Genomic DNA, 22814 nt, shown 5'->3' on the forward strand with positions numbered 1-22814 from the left:
ATTTCTATTAATAGAATTTGGTGGGGGGGTGTCAAAGGGTATAACCAGATTAAGGCTATGGAGATAGAGTGTCAGATTGCTCTCAAGAGAGATCATACCACTATATAATCCCTACAGAACTGGTCATTTTACTGAACTGTCCCTAATATTGACTATTACGGTATTTTAAAATCTTTTGGTAGAAAAAATTATTATTGCAGTAGAATTTTTAAACTATGTTTATTAGTACCATTAACAAGTTATATATTTCGTATAACGTGAATTATCTGTTGATTTTTTTTACCCATTATTTCATCAAGTGATAGTAAATTTTGGAGAATTCACATGAATTCTTTCATTTATCAAGCATGTTAACATTTTGTCCTTTTCTGGCAAATTTATTTAGCTTGTTTTTCATCTTATTGCTTGTTTTTGATGTTTAAGTGATTTTCATATTTAGGCAATATAGTTATCAAATTTGTTTTCATTTTTCTCTATTTAAGTTTAGAAAATGCTTCTTAATTTGGAGATCATAAAAATATTCCCTTAGATACTATACATATAAAGGAACCACCTATATCCTATATAAAAACACTTAACTATTCTTTGTATTATATTAATATACTTGTTTTTAAATCTTCAATCTTTAAAAATCTAGACATATTTTTTTGGTATATATTGTGAGGTAAGGATCAGAAACTTTTTGTAAAACTACAGCCCAGATTTCCCTGTATAATATATTAGGGGATTCCTTCAGTATAGGCTTTAACTAGTCCTAAAAACAACTACAATAATTTTTTGTGGGGTATATGTATGTGTTTTGATGTTATATGTTTTTGTATGTGAATATGTATGTTTATGAATGTATATGTTTTTTGAGATCATCTTTGCAACTTATTGAAGTTATACATAAGGTTTCCCTAAGAATAGAAATTAGATATACTTAGAAAATTATATACCTTCAAAGAAACAGGTTTATGCTGTTCCTTTGAAGGACATTAATCAAGCCAGAATCCAAAACACAATATTTATTTAAAGCATCATAGAAAGGAAAAACCTAACCTCACTTTTCACAGGAAATTAAGTTAAAACTGGTAGGAAAAAATATCTGAATCTATTTTGAGACCATGCAAAAGGGTACTTATAAAGTACCCTTTCTCTCACTTTTTGTGCCAAACAGCTTTGACTCTTTTTTTTTTAACTACCCCAAGCAATTTGAGTTTATATTTGTAATAAATGCTGATAAGAGAATCCTATGTTATTCCTTCCCCCAAAAAATTCTTTTTAAAACAGATTTTCTAAACATTTGTTTAATAAAAAATTTTATATTTTGATATTTGTTTAGTGTTCAGTTATTATTAAAATATTTTCATTTAGCCATATACATATTTATTATTTTATCCATTTCATTATGGTTGAAAGAAATTATGAGGTCTGTTATCTGAACACAATGGCTGATGTGTTTTGAGGGGTTTTTTAATGATTCTTTCTATTCCTCACTCTTTAAATAGGTCACTTTTATTTTTTGGAAGGGCAAAATGATGCTCTGCTTTGTGGCAACAGCTCGGATGCAGGGTAAGTGATGTTTCGTATTGAGTTTCAGTCCACACTGCTCCATCAGCCCCAATAACTTGCCACCTCCCACCCACCCAGCCCTCCCTCACTCCTCATTCAAAGCCCTCCATAAATTCCACTTCACGCTGATTCTCAAAATAGCTGAAATAAGTGTGGATTCTCACCTCCTTCACACACTCATATGCGGCAATTATTTTTCCATACTAGGTCACAGCTAATCTTCCAAATTAGTTCAATGGAAAATAGAAAAGCAGTATATATGTATTAGAAGATTAAGTTAATGGAATTCATAAGCATGTACTTTTGTAAGTGTGATATTATATATATGCTAATGTGGTCTCCATGGCTTCAAATGTAAGATCTCTGAAGATAATGTCAGTATCTGAGTCATGGTGAGTGTGTGTCGAGCATATTTTAGCAAAGTGGTTAAGAGCACAGGCTGGAAAGTTAGCATGGATTCAATCCTGACTCTACCAAATAACACTTCCTCCCCTTGCCTTAGTTTCCTCCAGTGATAAATGGGTATAATAATAGAGTTGCTGTGAGGATTAAATGGATTAGTGAACATGTAGCTATTACAGCACTCAATAAGTGCTTTTGATTATTATGATTGACATGTGAACTTTGTTATTAAGAATTATTGCACTTGGAGCTAAAGCCTAGGAAAATTCAGAGAAATAATTACCTTTCCCTGTTTGGCAAGAATTTAGAACCATAGAAGAAGTCTGTTGTTCTTCAATGGAAGATGATGTTGTGGGCATTAATAACTAATACCTGAGACTTTTCATTTGGCTCATATGATAAATATTGTGCTGCCTTTTTCTCCAAATCCCAGTGATAAGTAGCACAGACTAATTTTAATTCCTTGTCTGTACCATTACTAAATGCTTTACATAGAATATCTTATTCAACGCTTGTATATTTGTAAGGCAGGTCCTGTTATTAGCCCTTTCTTACATATGAGGTGCCCAAAGATTAGCAAAGTTAGGAAACTTACTCAAGATCATGCATCCCAGAAGTGTCAGGCACAATACTGGGGCCAGGTTTGGCTTGATCATTAAAGTCATAACTGTGAACTGTGACATTCCCTCCTCTCCATGTGCCCCCATCCATCCTTCCTTCCCCCCTCTTCTCTACTGCCATACTCACACACACACTCTGCATCTAGATATCTTCAGTGAAAATCAGTTTTTTCCCTGTAGACTTATTCTTCTGTTCCTTCTACAAGTCCCAGAAGATATTAATCATGATATGATTGCTTTTATATGGAGACATGATAAATATAATGACAATTATGAATCACAGAGGAATCCACAAATAGACCTAATATATTCTGTTATTATGTAAATCAGTCCACATAGTGTTGGGTTAAGTGCTGGGTAAGGTGAGAGAAATCTGTTTTCCCTACTGTCATATAAAGTAGACATTGGCATCTATAAAAACAGGAAAGTCACCCACCAGACTTGCAGTACTGACTTCTTCTTTTAATCTAATTACAGCCAGTGTCCAGAAGGATACATCTGTGTGAAGGCTGGTCGAAATCCCAACTATGGCTATACAAGCTTTGACACCTTTAGTTGGGCCTTCTTGTCCTTATTTCGTCTCATGACTCAAGACTTCTGGGAAAACCTTTACCAACTGGTGAGAACAGATAAAAGGATTCTTCTAGGAAGCATGAAATACTGAGATCAAGGGAATTGCTATAAAATACTGTGTTACTTGGGAGTGTGAGATTTTAGCATCTATATAAAATTTAACAAACTATCTCTCACATTTTTCAGACACTACGTGCTGCTGGGAAAACATATATGATCTTTTTTGTGCTGGTCATTTTCCTGGGCTCGTTCTACCTGATAAACTTGATCCTGGCTGTGGTGGCCATGGCCTATGAGGAACAGAATCAGGCAACTCTTGAGGAAGCTGAACAGAAAGAGGCTGAATTTCAACAGATGCTCGAACAGTTGAAAAAGCAACAAGAAGAAGCTCAGGTACAGATAGCAAGAGCGTAGAGCTCTTTTGTGTTTGTTGATCTCAATCTCTGACCGCACCAGTGAGGTCAGCGACATTTACTGCACAAAATCAGCAGTGGATAAAAGTAACACTTGAAACGTGTCATATGTGTTGCTGTTAGGAGCCTGTTCGAATTTTAGATTGTTATTTTATGTTGATGATTACTGTCAATGCTGATAGCATCAAAACTTTGAGAATTATAATTGCTTTCTTGACTTTTTTTTTTCCTCCCTTGTGACTCCTCATTTACTCAGGCTCACGAAGTATTGAGATCTATATGCCCTCAATTTTCTGGGGAAGAGGAATTTGTTATAGTTGCTTCTTCATTAGTGTCAGTAGAGGTGGGAAAGATCAGAAAACCAGAGTCAAACTGAAAAGATTATTTCCTAGAATCTGGAAAAGGAAAGACCTATTTAATATTCATTTTTATATGAAGGGTATTTAAATGCAAATTTACAGATTGCATAAGAAAAACCCTGGTGTATAAATGTAGTAAGTCACCACATTCTCTGCCTCCTATCCTATAAAAATAATTTAATTTGGATTTGATAAGACTTCAAAATAAGGCAAGAATTGCTCTAATTGTATTTGCTTGATTTAATGGCATTAACTAATCCAAGTGCCTATTTTTGGCTTCTCTTGGATCTTGACTACAGTTTCCTTTTAATACTGAGTATCCTAAATATTTAATAAAGGTCAGATAGATAAAATATACTGGGGTAACAGCAACAAGATAGGATACTATACCTTTCGCGGGACGCCTGGGTGGCTCAGTTGTTAAGCGTCTGCCTTTGGCTCAGGGCCTGATACCAGGGTTCTGGGATCGAGCCCCGCATCGGGCTCCCTGCTCTGCTGAGAGCCTGCTTCTTCCTCTCCCAATCCCACTGCTTGTGTTCCCTCTCTTGCTGGCTGTCTCTCTTTGTCAAATAAATAAATAAAATCTTAAAAAAAAAAAAAAAAAGACTACCTTTCCCAAAACTGTACTCTTATAATTTAGAAATTCATTCAGATGCCATGATCTGGGATATATATATATATATATATACATATATGAATGATCTGTAGTATGTTTTTGTGGTACATTTCTTGGTGAAATACTTCACTTAAGTGAGAGATAAAAGTTTATCAAAATAAAATACTTGGCTGAATTAAATTCAGTAATTTAGATTGGCACTAAAAATTAGTGTCAAGTGGATGTGTGATGGATCAGGTTAAAATAGGAAACCTTTAATTCTTAAATTCTTTACTTCATATAGTGGTTAAGTCAGAAAAATTTGTTATGATATTTGAATGTCTTGCTCATATTGTTGAATAATTAGAGAGCATAGTGAGAGGCCAGAGCTTTCAAGTTTCCATCAAAGTCCCATGTATCATCTTCCACGTGTCTTTTGAATTTAATTCTTTAATTGGTTTAATGACAATGCATGGTCTTCCAAAATATGGAGCAGAATGGAGAATTGTTTTTCACGATCGTGCTCATGATACTGAAGAGAGATTAAGTAGTGAACAGGGATAGCGTTTTTCGAGGTTTGGATGCAACTACCTCTTCCTGTCTGTGCTTCTAGGCAGCGGCTGCAGCAGCATCTGCTGAATCAAGAGAGTTCAGCGGTGCCGGCGGGGTGGGAGTTTTCTCAGAGAGTTCTTCAGTAGCATCAAAGTTGAGCTCCAAGAGTGAAAAAGAGCTGAAAAACAGAAGGAAGAAAAAGAAGCAGAAAGAGCAGTCTGGAGAAGAAGAGAAGGAAGATGGGGTCCGCAAATCCGAATCCGAAGACAGCATAAGAAGAAAAGGTTTCCGTTTTTCCTTAGAAGGAAGCAGGTTGACGTATGAAAAGAGGTTCTCTTCTCCACATCAGGTAAAGATATTATTAGCTTACACAAATTGCATTTTCATAACAGACCATTTTTAAGAGATATGCCAGAATTTGGTAGAAATAAAACCACGTTCCCCCTCAATGGCACCGATCTATCAGAATTGTAATGTTCATCAAGTGTTGTGTTTATCACCTCAGAGACTTTGTGAGTTTTGCAACTTTTTGAAATCCCAAGAAAGCATTTTTAGAGCATAGACCCCACTGTGCTTGGGAAGGTTTCTGGTTTTCAGGTTTTGTGGAAGACTCAAACATCTCAGGGCAATTTTCCACATGAGAAATTATCAGCAGATGGTTCCCATCCCTTTTTAGCTACACAACTGTGCCGGGACCCAGTGCCTATGGGTTTTCTGAGTGGCAGGTTCCTAGAAGTGAACCATGTATTCTTTCAGACCATCTGTGTAGTTGTTCCCATTCACATACAAACTTCATTAGAAGAATCTTTCTTCAGACACTTTGTTTCAAAGGAAAATGAAGCAAAATTTTTCTAGAAGTGTAGCCAAAATTCTTAGGTGGGAATGCGCTAAGGAATATTTATGACACTAAATAAATAGTGGTGTTTAATTGCATTTGATTATCTGTCTCATGTTTAATGTGGGATTTGTGCTGAAAGAATATCCTGATTATATGGGGCAGTAAATGTTCACTGGATGCCTGTAGCTTATGTACCAACACAAGCTGTTGAGACTTTGAAATTTGGGATCCTTAAATTTTGAAATTACCTAGAGAATTACCAGATACAGAGTTTCTCAGAAGATAATGTCACCAGTAGTGAAACCTTAGTATGATTTAGTAACCATAACAATGAGAACAATACTGATGGCAATGATAATGGCTGACACTTACATAATCCATTGCAGCTTTCAGTGTGAACTCACTTAAGCCCTTCACTACAGCCCTGAGTAGGTACTGTGATCATCATCCCCAGTCTGCAGATGTGAGAATGGGAGGGCTGCATTCTTTCTCAAGTGCTTATTTTATCCTTGGTGTTCTTTTTACGTTATCATAAGTAATGCTAATATTATTTTCACTATTAGGCCCAGTGAAATTGAATAATTGCTAAATGTCATATAGTTATTAAGGGCTGAGGTGGTGTTCAAATTTGATATGACACTGAAACTCCTGAACTTTCCACTTTAACAGCCTGACTAGAAAGAATATTTTTAAAAAACTGATAAAGAAACTTACAATTTGATTTCACTAAAAAGATACATGTATTTAGGGTTATACTTGCTCTTCATATAGTTTGTAGTATATACAGTCTCACAGAACCTCATATTTAACATGTGTAAAATTTTTATAGGTCAATTCGATTCATTCCAAGTCCAAATAACATTATGAGAGAGAATAGATTAAAGGATTAGTGGGGTTGAATTTATATTTAAAATAGAATTTGTTTTTAATTCTACATTTTATATTCATTCTCATTCATGTTGTTGTCACAATCATTATGATTTAATCTTAATAAATGTGAATTCCTTAAAAATCAAATCCCCTTTTTACAGCATTGGTCATGTTGAAAAGGAAGGAAAGGAAGAAAGGAGGGAGGGAGGGGAGAAGGAAGGTAGGTTACTAGAGATAAAATGGCCTAAATTTGAAACTGCAGATCACCAGGCACCACAGTCTCTTCAATTTGTTTCAATTCAGATCCAACAGAACTAATTCTAGGTGAAATAGTGAAGCCTGAAAAGGTTAAGTTCTGACCTACTTCTTTCTGCAAATTTTGCCCACAGATACAACATTTCCCCAGTACTGTCTTCTTTGTAACTCTATTTCCTAGCTAGTTGGGCGTAGTAAGTGATTACTGACTTATACAACATGCAACATTTGGCTCAAATTGATATTTGTTTCTTAAGTAGTATCTGTATTTTAAAAGATTGAAAACCTTTCCTTTTAGCTGGTAAATAGATGCATAGTTAAGAAGATGGAGAGGGAGAGAGAAAGAGGATAGGGGAAAGATATAGAGAGGGAGGGGAAGGGGGGAAAGACAAAGAGAATCCTGAATTTATACTAATCCCACTTTCCAAGTCCCTGGAAGTAATACAGAAAATATTAAGGAAGGTAGAGGTTCTTAAGATACAGTACCAAAAGGCCCATTGTTAGATTTTTTTGAAAGTCCAAGACCCCAAAGTATTAAAGACTACTGTTTTGTGGTGACACGATGGAAAGGCAGTTGTGTTGGTAACCATTTCTATTTTCATAATGAAAAAACATATATATAATATAGGCTTTTACTGCCAGATTATAATTTTCTCAGTAGCATAGGTGGATTGTATGAAATATTTCTTAGGCTTTAGTTTGACTTGTTAGTGTGGAAGATGGGGGAGAAGGAAGTCAAGAGGACAACCTCTAATCAAGTCTCAAGACAATCAATATTGATTTATTTTATTTTATTTTTTAAAAGATTTATTTATTTATTTTAGAGAGATAGCACATGTGCAAGTGGGGGGAGGGGCAGAGAGAGAAGGAGAGAGAGAATCCCAAGCAGACTCTGTGCTAAGTGCAGAGTCTGATTCAGGACTCAGTCTCAGGACCCTGAGATCATGACCTTAGCCGGAACCAAGAGCTGGTTTCTACTGAGCCACCTAGGTGTCCCTGGATATTTTATTCTGAAGATATAGTCGACTTTCTTAAGTTATTAGACATAGTCGACCTTCTTAAGTTATTAGTTCACTCCCTATTTATAATAAAGCAGGAGTTTTGCTTTTTAGAGATTCATTTGTTATGGCAGATTTTTTGTATTGCCCATCCTTTATTTGTGGTGCAGCATTTGATTGTTGTGGATTTAGATAATTAATGCAAGCATTAGAAGATGATGTTAACAGATGGAGCACAGTCGTTTTTCATACAGCTGTCTCATGTAAGCTGTGCTCTTGTATGGCATAATTCACCTTTGAACTCAGAGGGAAACCTTGTGTATAATTTTATAATTTATTTCCCTCCAACCCTTCCATTGGCTCTAATTAAGTGGAGTACTTGTAGTTAAAATATAAAGTCTTACTAAGAGTGATACATATAGTTTCTACCTTATTTCTTATTGCCAAGCATTTCGTGCCTGCCTTTTTGAGCTGATGATAGCCAGTATGTCACAAATCCTGTAATTCTCATGTTTTTATACCTTATTCAAAGTCCGTTGTGAAGAGATAAAAGAGGTGAAAGAAATTGGGTAGTAATCTAAGAGAGACATAAAAAAATAATTACTTACTTGGAAAACAATAAAGGAAAAGAAGGAATCTTACTAGTGAAATTAGTAATAAGATGACAAAACATGGGAGCAGGGAAAGGAGAAAGGACATCTTTTGGGGGAGCAGATCAGTCTCTTTAAATGTCCTTTCTGTAATTAATGAATAGGATTCCATAATGTAAGATAGTTTTTAAAGCTTACAAATGTTTTACAGATATTTATAGACATTATTGAGAAAAATTATTTTTTAGCCAAAAAGAAAATTAAAAGCATACTTGTTGGTAAGGAAATATAAAAAAACATATGGGTACAAAATAATTTTATTTAGCTTTAAATCCTTTGGAGAGAAAAAGATAAAACTAATAACATTTAAATGATTAGATTAGTATTCTTTTTATTAATAATCCTAGAAATCCAACTCCAGCCAGCTTAAATGAAAAACAGAGAACTGAATAGATCAGATAAATAATATCTGTGAGTAGCTTTAGGCATGGCTGGATTCAGAGGCTCAAAACATGTTATTATGGCCAAGTATTTCTCCATATTTCAAGCCTAAATTCTTCCAATACAGTGGCAAGATGCCACTGCAACTTCAAACTTATATTCAATATTCTTAGCAACCCCAATTGAAAATGCACCTCTTTCTCAACAATTGTAAAAGAAAAAGGTGGCTGCTAATGGACGAAGCAGGCTGCCCTGCCCATCTTTAAAGGGTTCTCTATGGCCTGAGGTATGGAATGCACTCATTGGCTGGGCCTGGGTCATAGCCTTGACTGAGGATCATTTGTCAAGGATAATCAGGGTACGTTGAAAGAAGAACGAAAAATGGATATCGGACAGGCAAGAAAGTGTTTACAATAGTGAAGTTATAAAAGTAGACTAGTAATAATCAGGAAGTGTTTGTGTTCAATGCTTCTGTGTTTAAGAATCAAGGAAAACTGCATTGTGGCAGTGACAATGTAGCCATTTAGAAATCTGTGTAATGACTGTGACCAAATACTTACTGAAAATCAGGCTTTTGTGAATATGGTACTTTTCAGATTTCTTGAGAGACAGAAGAGTGAAAATCAGGGAATGAATCATACAGTTCTCTCAGCTTGATTTATTTAATTTATTCATGAAGACATTATAAAATATGCAAAGGGAAAGGGAGAAGCTGCTCCTTGTACTATAATTAAACAGACCTACTAGCAAGATTGATTTTATTTTCCTCTGTGGTGAGATCTGCATCAGGGTGTGGTCACTAGTGAGCTCTTACTGGGCTATATTTTTGGCTTCAAAGGATCTAAATGTAGTTGTGTGTGTTTAGTTGCTTTCCATTGGCATGTTAAATGAGATTAGTTTCTAGAATAGGGTCTAGCAAAAAATTCTGTTCTAGGTGCCAATAATGGGACAAAATAAATGTCGAGGGGTATTTGCGACTATCTTAAGGCATCTGTAAAATAGAAGTGACAGAAAATAAAAAATGGAGGAAGGGAGAAAAAGGGAAAGCAAAACAGATGAGGTGAGCCTGGTAGAGAGTGCCAGCACACCACCAGCATTTACCACAGGAGCGCATGGTTCCAACTTGTCCCATGACTTATCCTCTGGTAAGTCAGCAGATCTGAAACGAGTCAAGTCTCATATGTTGGGGATGACTGCTCTTAATTCTTTTCATCTGTGTTTTGTTTGCTTTCTTATTATTCATAGTCTTTATTGAGCATCCGTGGCTCCCTTTTCTCTCCAAGACGCAACAGTAGGGCGAGCCTTTTCAGTTTCAGAGGTCGAACAAAGGATATTGGCTCTGAGAATGACTTTGCTGACGATGAGCACAGCACCTTTGAAGACAATGACAGCCGGAGAGACTCTCTGTTTGTGCCACACAGACATGGAGAGCGGCGTCACAGCAATGTCAGCCAGGCCAGCCGCGCCTCCAGGGTACTCCCCATTCTGCCGGTGAATGGAAAGATGCACAGTGCCGTGGATTGCAATGGAGTGGTCTCGCTGGTTGGCGGCCCTTCTGCCCTCACGTCTCCAGCTGGACAGCTCCTTCCGGAGGTGAGGCCAATGAAAACTGCCGCTGTTGGGAAGGGACCTGTGGCTGGGGCAGGCAGGAGTTTTTTTGATTTCCATATCCAGCGATTTTGTTAAGTCTTTTGTTCGGGTTGGTTCACTCTAGCTGTGAACTCACTTTGTCAAATTTTTCTATTTAGATGTTTCTACAAATTAATTAAAAATATAGGTTGGCTCTCACAGAATCTAATTAGAAGTATTCATCATTATATGGGAAGAAGAAAAGGATATCCTTCAAGGCCTAGGGGTATGATATTCGCCAAAAAAGCACAGCAACAATTTATCAAACATGATGTTTAATTAATATAATCAAATGAAATGCAAGAAATGATATAAATATTCAACTGAAGGATCTTGTTACCACTGTTCCATTAAAAAGAGAATTTGATACTTCTTCTTGAAGTAGATACTGTTACTAAAGACATCTAAATCCTGCAATGCAACATTTCTTTTTCTTTGCAGGTCAGAGTGCTGTAACATTTTTAGCACCCACTCAAATGACCCCAGCCATTGTACCTTTGTGTGGTAAAGAAGTCACTCAAAGTACCTGGTAGGGTCATGCATTGCAATTTTTAGAGCAGATTTCATTTTTTGTGTTACTATCATGATTTCTTTTTGTAAACAAAGAGGCTCTAAATCAAACATATAAAAAAGAGTTTCAACTAAATAGCAGACACTTACAGGGATATATTATTGACATTTGCCTTTGTAAAACATAAGGTGCTTCTTAACTTTGGTAATAAATAAGATTTTATTGCCCAACATAAAACTATTCTAGCAATGTCATTGGGTTGTATTTTATAGTTTGCCAAATCATATTGTAATCTTCTTTGTATGATTTTTCTAAAACAAGCCCATTTATTATAGTTGGAGAAGCTCTTTCAGCCACATTAAAATCATATGGAGTCAGCTTTCTGTCATCTAAAAGAGGAGCTTCTTACCGCTTACCTAGGTTACAGAAATAGCCATTGATCGCTTTTTTCCCATGGCCTCTCCCTACCACTTTCTCCCAAAGAAACATCCAAGTACCTGGAGTCAGATAAAATAGTGAAAAAAGTAGAACTTTGTAGTGAAGGAACCAGGAAGAATGCAGAAGGAATATCAACTTCTCTGTTAAAACAATCATGGCTGACTATGTACCAGACACTGCCTGGAACACTTTACATGTGTTATTTCATTAAGTCCTCACGACAACCCTTTATGATAGGTACTAATATTATCCCCATTTTAAAGAGGAGGAAACTGAGGCCTGTGCATGATGGAACTAAGATTTGACCCCAGGTGTGTAAGCTACTGACCCTGCATTCTATCCATACTGCAATATTGCATTCCATTGAATTTTTTTAACTTTCTTAAATGGAAAGTAAGAAATGGCTAAGGAAGCAAACATTTTCATTTTAGCCCAGTGTTTCTCCAAATATACTTGACCCTCAGACTACTTACATCGAAATTCCAAGGGATGCTTCTTAAAACTGGATATTCCTCATTTCCCTCTCCCCCAACCCCTGGCAGTCACCATTCTGCTCTCTGCTTCTGTGAGTTTGATGGCCAAAGGGTACAAAATTTCCATTAAGCAAGATAAATAAATTCTGGAGATTTATATAGCATAATGCCTATAGCTAATGATACTGCATTGTAGCCTTAAAATTGGCTAAGATGGTAGATTTAATGTTAAGTATTCTCATCATGAATCATAACAACAGCAACAACAATAAAGGGATGAGTGGAAACTTTGGAAGGTGATGGAGATGTTTGTGGCCTTGATAGTGGTAGTAGTTCACAAGAGTATACTCACTGAATTGTGTATATTAAATATACACAGCTTTTTACGTGTCAGTCATTCCTCAATAAAGCAGTTTAAAGAAAAAAAAAATAGAGATTCCTGGGCCAATCAAGACTTACTCAGACCAAAAGAGTGAAGAGAACAGATAAATGTTAATTGAACAAACAAATCCGCAACTTCTTTGCATAATACAAGGAGTATCTCAGAAAATAGAATTTGTCAGTAATTACCATAAAACCCCTGTCCTATCAGAGAGGATAGGATACATCTCTGAAGGCAAATGGGAGCCCATTTGAAGCAAAACTTACTGAAATCCTTTTATTTCCCACTCCATCATGTCCATTCTGCAGTCACGCAGCCAGGCGCTCAGAGGCAGGGCACTGAGCCAAAGGTGCAGACAAAGGAGTAGGCTTTGAGAGACTGCAGAGGGGGAAATGAGAATAGAAAATAAACCGCTGAAGCCAAATGATACCCACCAAAGCACACAGTATCCTTGACATGTAAATTCAATAGAAGCAATTTAACTTAAGAAAGAATTTCCTCAGTAATATCATTAGAAGATCAGAAATCTATCATTAAAAATTAGACAGATCTAGGATTGCACATATAGTTCTGTACAGAGCAGAAGAGACTAGATGACCTTTAAGTGACCCTATTTTTTTCTTAAAATTTTGCCTCTCTGACCAGGCCAAATATTTTAATTTCTGAAAAACAGCCTTTTGATTTGAAGGCCTTTAGTTTCAACAGGGAGGAGTAATTTTTTTTCTCATCAATTTTGCTTCTCTTCTACCATAAAATTAATTTTAGAACGGTCTGTATGGATGTCTGTCACCATTAATGGCAATCATATCAACTAAGTGGAAACTTTGCTTTTGAATATGTCTGCATCAGAAGGATGCAGGTTAATAAAATAATGTTAATTACTCATTCCACAATAAAGTCAAAGTAGATGAACAGGACTCATATTGCTCTTTGAAATAGGGAGGATCCTCAACTAAAAATGACTTCTTGTGTATTATTAGCACTCAGATCTGCATTTGAAATGCATGAATTTTGCCCTTTCTTCCTGTGATAATTAACTTCCTTGTTTGATCTCCTAAAGTAGGAGTAAATTTCTGCCCATGTTGAAATCTTCCTGAGTGTATTTTGGAATAGAAAAGTATCAAATCATTTTATCATGGTTAAAAATCAAAGTTCCCCAAATTGGTGTTATTGACTTAAATTAGAATTTCAGCACCAAGGATGTGTTGTTTTGTGGATGGTTTGTGGAGTTGTTTTGCAAATGTAAGACAGTTATAAATTAGTTCTAATACTTGCTTTTATTATTAAGGATGTTAGGAAATGTTACCTATTTATAATGAACAAAAGCATTTTACAAGTTGAATTCACATTTTAGGGGGAATGTTACTAATGCATATTAGGGAAACCTTAGAAATTGTTTCCGTACATTAAACCATGAATATGTGTCTGTAAAGATATAATAACTCAACCTGAGAGTAAATCAAGGAACAATGAGTTTCAATCTGAAGTTCTAGGTAGGATTGGTTGAAATGCTAAAAGGTTAGCTATGCAATGGTAGGTATGATCCCTCCAGTCAAAAGCTCCACTGTGGAGGAATTAAAGTCCATCTTGATTGCAAACCCAAAAATCACTGAAGGCTGAAAATCTGATGGGCTTTGAAACGCTTCCCAAGAATGCTGATTCCAGCAATATCTTAATGAGCTGTTCTCATCTGGTGGGCATTTAGTTAAATAGTACCTATTGTAGGTACACTTTGGGTTTTGCTACCCTTAAGAATAATAGTTATTTTATCTGAAATTTTATTTTCAGGGCACGACTACTGAAACAGAACTAAGAAAGAGACGATCCAGTTCTTATCATGTTTCCATGGATTTGCTGGAAGATCCTACAGCAAGGCAAAGAGCAATGAGTCTAGCCAGTATTTTGACCAACACCATGGAAGGTATGTCAAAAGTCCTACAGTAGACCCACTTGGTGATACTTTGGTAATGATGAAAAAAAAATTACTTCCATAAAGTCCAAGAAAATTCTTCCTGACTTTATATCACATCAGCATTATGTCTTTTACCAGATAAAAGTAAAATCCACGTACAACACGTAGATTCTACTATCTTATACAGATTTTTACATTTAGCCTCCAGGAAGCTACTGCAAATTCAAGATATACTTGGAATACTGCTTTTGTAGATTAAATTCTAAACTGTTGAAGCTTGTTGTGTGTATGACAGTGAAAGGAGTGGACTGATAAATGTTTATTTTCATGATGATGCTAACCCATTTAAATTGTATTAACTGCTTGAGACAAAAGTTATAAAGTTCTTTGATTTAACCAGGAATATTAATGAAAAATGTGGATTAGGGTTTGATATCAACCTCTTTGAAGCAAATTTTTCAAAATTTTGTTGAACTATTTTTGCCTTTCTGTGACCAGAGTTTTACAATATATCAGCTCTTTCTTTAGTTGCAGATTGTATATATGAGTAGTTAACATATTGTTTAGCGGTCTGGATCTTATAATGCCAAAATAAAGACTGTGGGGACAGCTTGATCGGTTATCGATTCTTGGTTCTGCTACATGTTAAATGTGTTAATTTAAGACTCTGAACTTAGTTTTTCTCATCAGTAAAATACAGATAATGAGATCTAGGCATCAGGGTGTTGTAAGAATTGAGACATCATATATAAAACACCTATGTATCTGGAATGTAGAAGGCAGTCAGTAAATATTATCATTATTGTCATTTTACTTTCATTGTTTTTGTTAATTCCCGTTTGTGTCTTTCCACACTGTAAGTGAATTTAAATGTGAACTATCAACTTCAACTACTTGGAAAATACTTTCATATAAAATATATTCTATCCTCCTCCCTTACCCGCCATCTCGCTTCTGTCCCTTTCTCTTTTATAGCCCCCCTTCTTTCTGCCCCCTCCCAGGTTGTATGTATGTGTGTGTGTATAGGCGTGTCAAAGGAACAAGAAAGATGGCGAATGAGAGAGAATGCATGGGCACATGCCTTTGTTATTGTTAGTTATAGTTTCTCTTGGCATTGGACGGATTCTTGGAATAATTCTTTTCCAGTCTGAATGGGAAGATTTTTTTTATACTAATATCAGTACCAAAAGCCTAAAAGTCGCAGCCAGAAAAAACCCACAGTGTAGATGTCTGAATATATATCACAGCCACATCAGTATTACAAGACCCAATTTTCATAATATCTTAATGCAGTATCAGAAATCTTCTCACTGATTTCTATGGAATATTAAACTCAGTACGTTCTTCCCCAACCTCGCCTGCATTAGCTTGCACTCCCTCTTCTCCCCCAGCTGCCAGTAGCTTGCTCCTCCCTGTCCCTCCAGGTAAATCTTTTGAAGATGCTCTGGTCTTCTGCTCCTTGCCATAGCAAAACCACTGAGAGGAAGCTGCCAGTGGTTCTGCTACCGATGTCAGCAGCATGTCTGCTCCCTAAAGCAAGAAGTAGACAAGGAGACAGGGTAAGTCTAAATCAACAGTCCTACTTTTCACTTCTGATACCATTAAGTTTGAGCTAACGTAAGAAATTACTTGAAAACAGCAATCCACCACAAGATTGGCCTTGTCCACTAATTAAAATACAGAGTTCAAAATGAGTGTATCCACATGGCTCTCCATTGAAATGTGTCTCAATGGGCTTGCCTTGGATGTCCTAGAAATATGTATAAATTAGGAAGCAGAAGACTGAGTGTTTGGTTTAATACCTGCAGAGCTTTTTGACTTTATACTTTTGTGAGGGACAGTGGCAACATTTTCATTCTGTTTTTCATTGGTTGATTAGAATATAAACCTTTCTTTTCTTTATTCAATTGTATCTAAAAATTTTGAATGTGATGTTGACCTAGGTTGGTTGTTAGCAATACTTCACATACACATGCATATTAGAGCTGTCTTACATAGTCCTTCCTTTTTTGGTCCTGCTAACCGTGGAAAGATTTCTTAGGTTGACATAATTTGTTTATTTGGGGATCCTTTCTCTAAGTCTAATCATGTTTAGTTTACCCCCCCCCACCTCTTTTTTTTTTTTTTCTTTGAAGCAGGCTTGTTGATCCAGTTGGCTGGCATCTTTTGTTTTCCTTCTTTTGAACTACAGTCAAATCTCCATTGTCCAGGGGAATGAATAGCCTCTTACTTAATGAAACTGTAGGAGATGAGCAAAAAATGAATTGTTTGCTTTTCAAGTTTTAAATGCAAATCCATACATAAATGTTCCCTGGTCACATTCTTGGGAAGGATAGTGGGAGGGTAAGTTACAAACACCTGAGGAATTGAGGAGAACCAGCAAAATATCTAAACTGGGATGGAAGTCAATCTCAGTGTAGATAATCTACACAGGAATAATGGAGAGATGGCTGTCGTTCTTTCCTGAGTGCTTTGTTTTGTTTTAAAATGTAAGATTCTTCTCTCTGTCCCTCTCTCTCTCTCTCTCTCTCATTCTCTCTCACTGGCATGAATAATTGAATGATTTTATTTTAGAACTAAAACAACTTTGATCCACTTTTTCCTGGTGTCAAGATGAGCAACACTGCCTGAATTTTCCCTTTTGAACTTTTCTCTGGTTTGTTTGTTTGTTTTTTTCTACACAATTCCTGTTTGCTTCTCTTTACCTGCTAAATGACAAGTAGAATTTAAAAAATACTTATTCTGACGGTACACAGGCCAAGAGTTATTATTTCATTTCTCTTCTGTCAGTTACTGTAAATGGTATCTTTTTATCTTCAGTATAAATATGACATTGTTTAGGAGTCTTAAAAGCATCTTATGCAATAACTGGTTATTAATTTTACATTTTTCCTCTGATTTACACCTCAACTCTTCTTTATTGTTTACAAAATTACATATTAAGAAAGAGAGACACAAACTGTGCACTTGAAGAATTTTAGTATCTAAAGAGACAATTGAAGAATCTAGCTCTAATGGATTTCTGTTACCAATAATCAAGAAATTAATTTACTTTAGGAAATTGGTGAACTTACAGCATTAGTTAGTAGTTAATGTTTATCAGCAAAACAAAAAATCATTAGCTATGGCTGTGTTGATCCATTCCATATGCTGTTCTCTCCCCCATGAAGTTTAGCTTCTAGTGAACTGTATCAGGTTGGAAGGGATATTTCGTTGCTACAGTAGTAATACTAAGGTAACTGATCAGAGTCAAATATACTATGAATGAAAAAAGAATCTTTCCCTTTATTTTAGTGCTAAGAAGTGGTGGTCTCATATTTGGCAGAACAGATAATCAGGTGTGAAGTAATGCTATGGGCAGAAAGCAAGTTCTGCATTCTTATCCCACCCGAGTTGATTAAAAGATCATCTCACCAAAGAAGATAGTAATTTCTCACTTCCTAATTTTCTAAAATTCTTTGCCAGTATTTACCAAGTTTCAGTATTTTGAGTATCACCTTAAAGAGCTATGCAATTCTGTCTTCTCTCTCCTATTATTTAATTGAAAGCCTTCTTGAAATCATACTTTTTTCTATATAAATGTACTATATGAAATTTTATATCAGAGGTTTGCTATGATAGTTATATACTTTAATACATTAAAGTAAATTCACACCATGAAAATTTATGAATTCTACATATGTGCCACCTAAAATCCTCTTATATTTTACCAGTAGTACATGTCTCAAGTGAAACATTGATTTATGCTAACAGTGAGTATTCCAGTTTCTTAACATGTATATTTTCTCTTCTTTTGTGCCCTCTAGTTAAATAAGGAAATTTAGGGATAAGGAATCTTGTTGAGTTTAATATGCAAGCCTATATCTATAAAAAGCTTAACTGGAAACTTTTTGACAGACACTGGTGGCACTGACCAAACTATCTCATTGAAAGACCCAAAACACATATCTTTTTTTTTAATTACTTTTTTTTTTTTATTCGACAGAGATAGAGACAGTCAGCAAGAGAGGGAACACAAGCAGGGGGAGTGGGAGAGGAAGAAGCAGGCTCATAGCAGAGGAGCCTGATATGGGCTCGATCCCATAACGCCGGGATCATGCCCTGAGCCGAAGGCAGACGCTTAACCGCTGTGCCACCCAGGCGCCCCCCAAAACACATATCTAATCCAAGAAACTGAGATTCAGCATGACTGATAAAAGTTTTAAGACATCTCCTGTGAAGGGGTTCTTTGATAATGTGTGTGTGTATATATATATATATATATATATATATATATATATATATCTGGCTCTATCTGGAGCATGGATGAGCTTAACCCAAGTCCTCCCCATTAGTTTCAGATATTCTTGAAGATAATTTTTGAACAGTTTAATATCGCAGATAGACTCTGGGAAATTATGTTTAGCCAAAATAGATTTGGAAAGTTTACCAGCCTTTTTGTGCCCATGTTTTTATGACAGATAAGCCACGATAGGTCTTTTCCTGTTCCACCACCAGATTAATCCGTTAATGACTTGTGACAACTTTTATTTCTAAAAAAATCACTTTCAGTTTAAACCAAATGCTGCCTAATAAAAAGTAAGCAGTTTTCATGAGTATTCTAACTTTTTTTTTTTTCCAGAACTTGAAGAATCCAGACAGAAATGCCCACCCTGCTGGTATAAATTTGCTAACATGTGTTTGATTTGGGACTGCTGTAAACCATGGTTAAAGGTGAAACATCTCGTCAACCTGGTTGTGATGGACCCATTTGTTGATCTGGCCATCACCATCTGCATTGTCTTAAATACACTCTTTATGGCCATGGAGCACTATCCTATGACAGAGCAATTCAGCAGTGTGCTGTCAGTAGGGAACCTGGTAAGACTCGCTGAGGGTCCTTGCAAGAGTTCATGATTGCCTTAATGAATTTCATATATCACCTTCGAGTTTAATGTGTATTAATTGGCAGTGTACTCCTGGACAGCAAAAGTTTATCATCCCTTTTTTTATAACAAAAATATATTGCTGCATTTAAGCAGTGCACAAAAGTGAAAGATTTTATGTACAATTTGATTTAGAATTAAATTTGATTAGAGGGGCGCCTGGGTGGCTCAATCGTTAAGTGTCTGCCTTCGGCTCAGGGGGTGATCCCAGGGTCCTGGGGTTGAGCCCCGCATCGGACTGGGCTCCCTGCTCTGCTGGGAAGCCTGCTTCTTCCTCTCCCACTCCCCCTGCTTGTGTTCCCTCTCTCGCTGGCTGTCTCTCTCTCTGTCAAATAAATAAATAAAATCTTTTAAAAAAAGAATTAAATTTGATTAGAAAGATGATTATGAATTATAGAGGACATTAGTCTATGGTAACAAGATTGTGATGTGTTTCTCAGGTAGTTAGAATACATTCTTAATGACATAACTACGTTTATCAAGTTTTAAAATATGCCAAGTCAGATAATTTTGAAATATCATTTATAAACACTGAAGAGAATCTTTGGGAAGGAAATATCACATAGAGATTATTATTTCTGTTTGAATTTCTTCTGTAAATTTAGGAATTTATAATGCTAAATTTTTGTATACATTTTCCCTTAAAAATTTGTATTAACATTCACTGGATATATGGTAAAGTGACAGAAAGGAAAGGAAAGTGATCTTATACTGAGAAATAAAAACTCAGGCAACAAAAATATATTAATACCAATGTAAGAGGCTTAAGTTCTCATATACCTCCCAACTTGAGAAATGAAATTTACATGAGCTCCCTCTCTCTAGGTTCCCATAAAGTCAGTCCTAAGGCAGGTACTATGATTGTTTGTATTTTACAATTAGGGAAACTGTGTCCATAAGAAATTGACAGAGCAATGAAAAGTCTGAACATTATATCCGAGATTTTGAAAGCTATTTCAGAGAATACCATAAACTGTAGTCAGAAATCATAGAACTGTGGGGTAAGAAAGAATAATAACATTACCTAGTCCAAATTTTCACCTATATGGGAACCACTTCAGTATTTTCTCTAAAAAATGAGCAAGGGATGGAAGAAAGCTTAATGGAAGCAGGTGTTAGGAAACAACTCAAATGGGCTTAAGCAAAAATAAAGAGAATTCATTACCTCAATTAGCTAACACCCATTTGGGTATAACTCCAGGTTTTAAGCTGTATAGATTCTCTTTCTCAAGCAATGTCACTGGGAGTCATTTTCTGACCCTACTTCTTCCCAATATGTTTCCTTTGTCTCTGGCTGGGTATTCTACTGGTAGCAACATCCCACCAACTTTTATCTTTTTTTTTTTTTAAAGAATTTATTTATTTATTTGACAGAGATAGAGACAGCCAGTGAGAGAGGGAACACAAGCAGGGGGAGTGGGAGAGGAAGAAGCAGGCTCCTAGCGAAGGAGCCTGATGTGGGGCTCGATCCCATAACGCCGGGATCACGCCCTGAGCCGAAGGCAGAAGCTTAACCGCTGTGCCACCCAGGCGCCCCCCACCAACTTTTATCTTACCAGCCTAGATTCCTGAGCAGAAGGATTGTGCTTCCTAACTAGTTGCTTAACAAAGGTCTAAAAATTGATGATTATTGGCCTGGTTGGAGTTACATGACCATTTCTAAGCCAGTCAGTTACTCTGGTTCTAGAATTAGAATGCCCTATTTGGCCAAACCAGAACCATTTCTTATCCCTGGAGACAGAGTAAATGAGTGGAATTATAAAGAAAAAAAATCAGTTCTCCCACTTCTAGATGAAGAGAGAGTAGATGCTGGAAAGACAAAAAAACAACAAATGGACAATTCAAAGTGGGATTTGTCTTATGTGTTAAGGAAGGCAAGATTTGCATTTGAGGGGAATCATGGAATATTAGAAAATATATGGATAGGATATATAATTCTTCTCAAGTACATATGAAATACTCCCCAAGTTAAGTTATATGTGAGGTTATAAAACAAGCCTCAATAAACTTTAAAAGATTGAAATCATGCAAAATACTTTTCTGACAAAAATGGAATGGAATTAGAAATTAATAACATAAATTTGGAAAATTTACAAATATGTGGATTTTTAAAAACTTCTAAGTGACAAGGGGTTAAAGAAGAAATCACAAGAGAGATTAGAAATACTTTGAAATGAATATGAAAACTCACCAAATTGAAACTTATGAAGTGCAGCAGCTAAAACAGTGCTTAGAGGTAAATTTATGCTGTAAATGCCTAGAGTTAAAAAAAAAATCTCAAATCCATAATCTACCCTGCTCCCTTAAGAAACTAGAAAAAGAAGGTCAAGCTACACCCCCAGCTATCAGAAGAAAGGAAATAACAAAACATAGTGTGGAAATGAATAGAGAACAGGAAAACATTAGAGAAAATCAACCCAAAAGATGATTCTTTAAAAAATTCAACAGAAATGACAAATCTTTAGCTAGACTTACCGTAAAAAAAAATAGAGAAGACTCAAATTATAAAAATCAGGAATCAAAAGGGGACATCACCATAGATCTTACATAAATAAAAGGAGTATAAGGAATGTTGTAAATAATTGTATGCCAACAAATTAAGCTAAATGAAATGGAAAAATTCCTAGAAAGTAAGAAACTACTGAAACTGAGTCAAGAAGTAGTAGAAAAATCTGAAAAAACCTTTAACAAGTAAAAATTGGATTAGTAATCAAAAAATATTCCCACAAAGGAAAGCCTAGGCCCAGACAGTTTCACTGGTCAATTTTATCAAATGTTTTAAGAATTAACACCAATCCTTTACAAACAGTTCCAAAAAATAGATAGAAAGGGATATTTCTCAACAGAATTTAGAATTTGAAGCCAACCAAGATAGAGAAATTGGATGAACATGTTGAGCTTTTCTTTGAAATCCCAGATGGGCTAAAATTTGGGGGTAAAGACTATGTCAAAGAACCAGAATTCAGCTAGGACAAAGAACAAACCAAAATACCTCTGTCCTAATTAAGTATAAAACATAGCTACCATAAGTTCCATGTGGCCAACCTATAACTAATTGCCTGCTAGAACAAAAATCAGTTTTCTTCAGAGGAAATAATTGAATCAAAACACTCTACAACACATCACATCACATAAAAAAATTACATGATATGTTAAGGGAATAGGAAAATGTGTCTTATAGTTGAGAGAAAAAGCACTTAATAGAAATAGATACAGAAATGACCGAATTGCTAGTATCAACATAAAAGGACTTTGGAGGAGCTACTGTAAATATGTTTACATTTTGAAGGGAAAAAATGATCATAAAGAGTAAACAGATGGAGAGTATGGGTGGAAAAGAAATGAAAACTATTAAGAAGAATCATCTAGACATTTTAGAACTAGAAAGAAAAATTCTAAGGTGAAAAATTCATTTGATGTATTTTTAAAAGATTGCAGATGTCAGAAGAAAGGGTTGCTAAACTTGAAGCAAATCAATAGAAAT

The 22814-nt window shown here is 35.7% G+C and overlaps 1 protein-coding gene across 1 annotated transcript in view; it reads left to right on the forward strand.

Moving 5' to 3' along the window:
- Window positions 1-22814, forward strand: part of SCN2A (sodium voltage-gated channel alpha subunit 2) — an 85761-nt gene that overhangs the window by 17628 nt on the left and 45319 nt on the right. The window contains exons 8-14 of the mRNA XM_045780598.2: window positions 1491-1554; window positions 3054-3195; window positions 3336-3542; window positions 5130-5417; window positions 10306-10653; window positions 14282-14414; window positions 19027-19265. Of these exons, the coding sequence (XP_045636554.1) occupies window positions 1491-1554; window positions 3054-3195; window positions 3336-3542; window positions 5130-5417; window positions 10306-10653; window positions 14282-14414; window positions 19027-19265 (1421 nt within the window). The remainder of the gene's footprint in view (window positions 1-1490; window positions 1555-3053; window positions 3196-3335; window positions 3543-5129; window positions 5418-10305; window positions 10654-14281; window positions 14415-19026; window positions 19266-22814) is intronic.

This window comes from Ursus americanus, chromosome 1 (assembly GCF_024610735.1).
Source record: "Ursus americanus isolate L20-20 chromosome 1, mUrsAme1.1.p, whole genome shotgun sequence".
NCBI lineage: Eukaryota > Metazoa > Chordata > Mammalia > Carnivora > Ursidae > Ursus > Ursus americanus.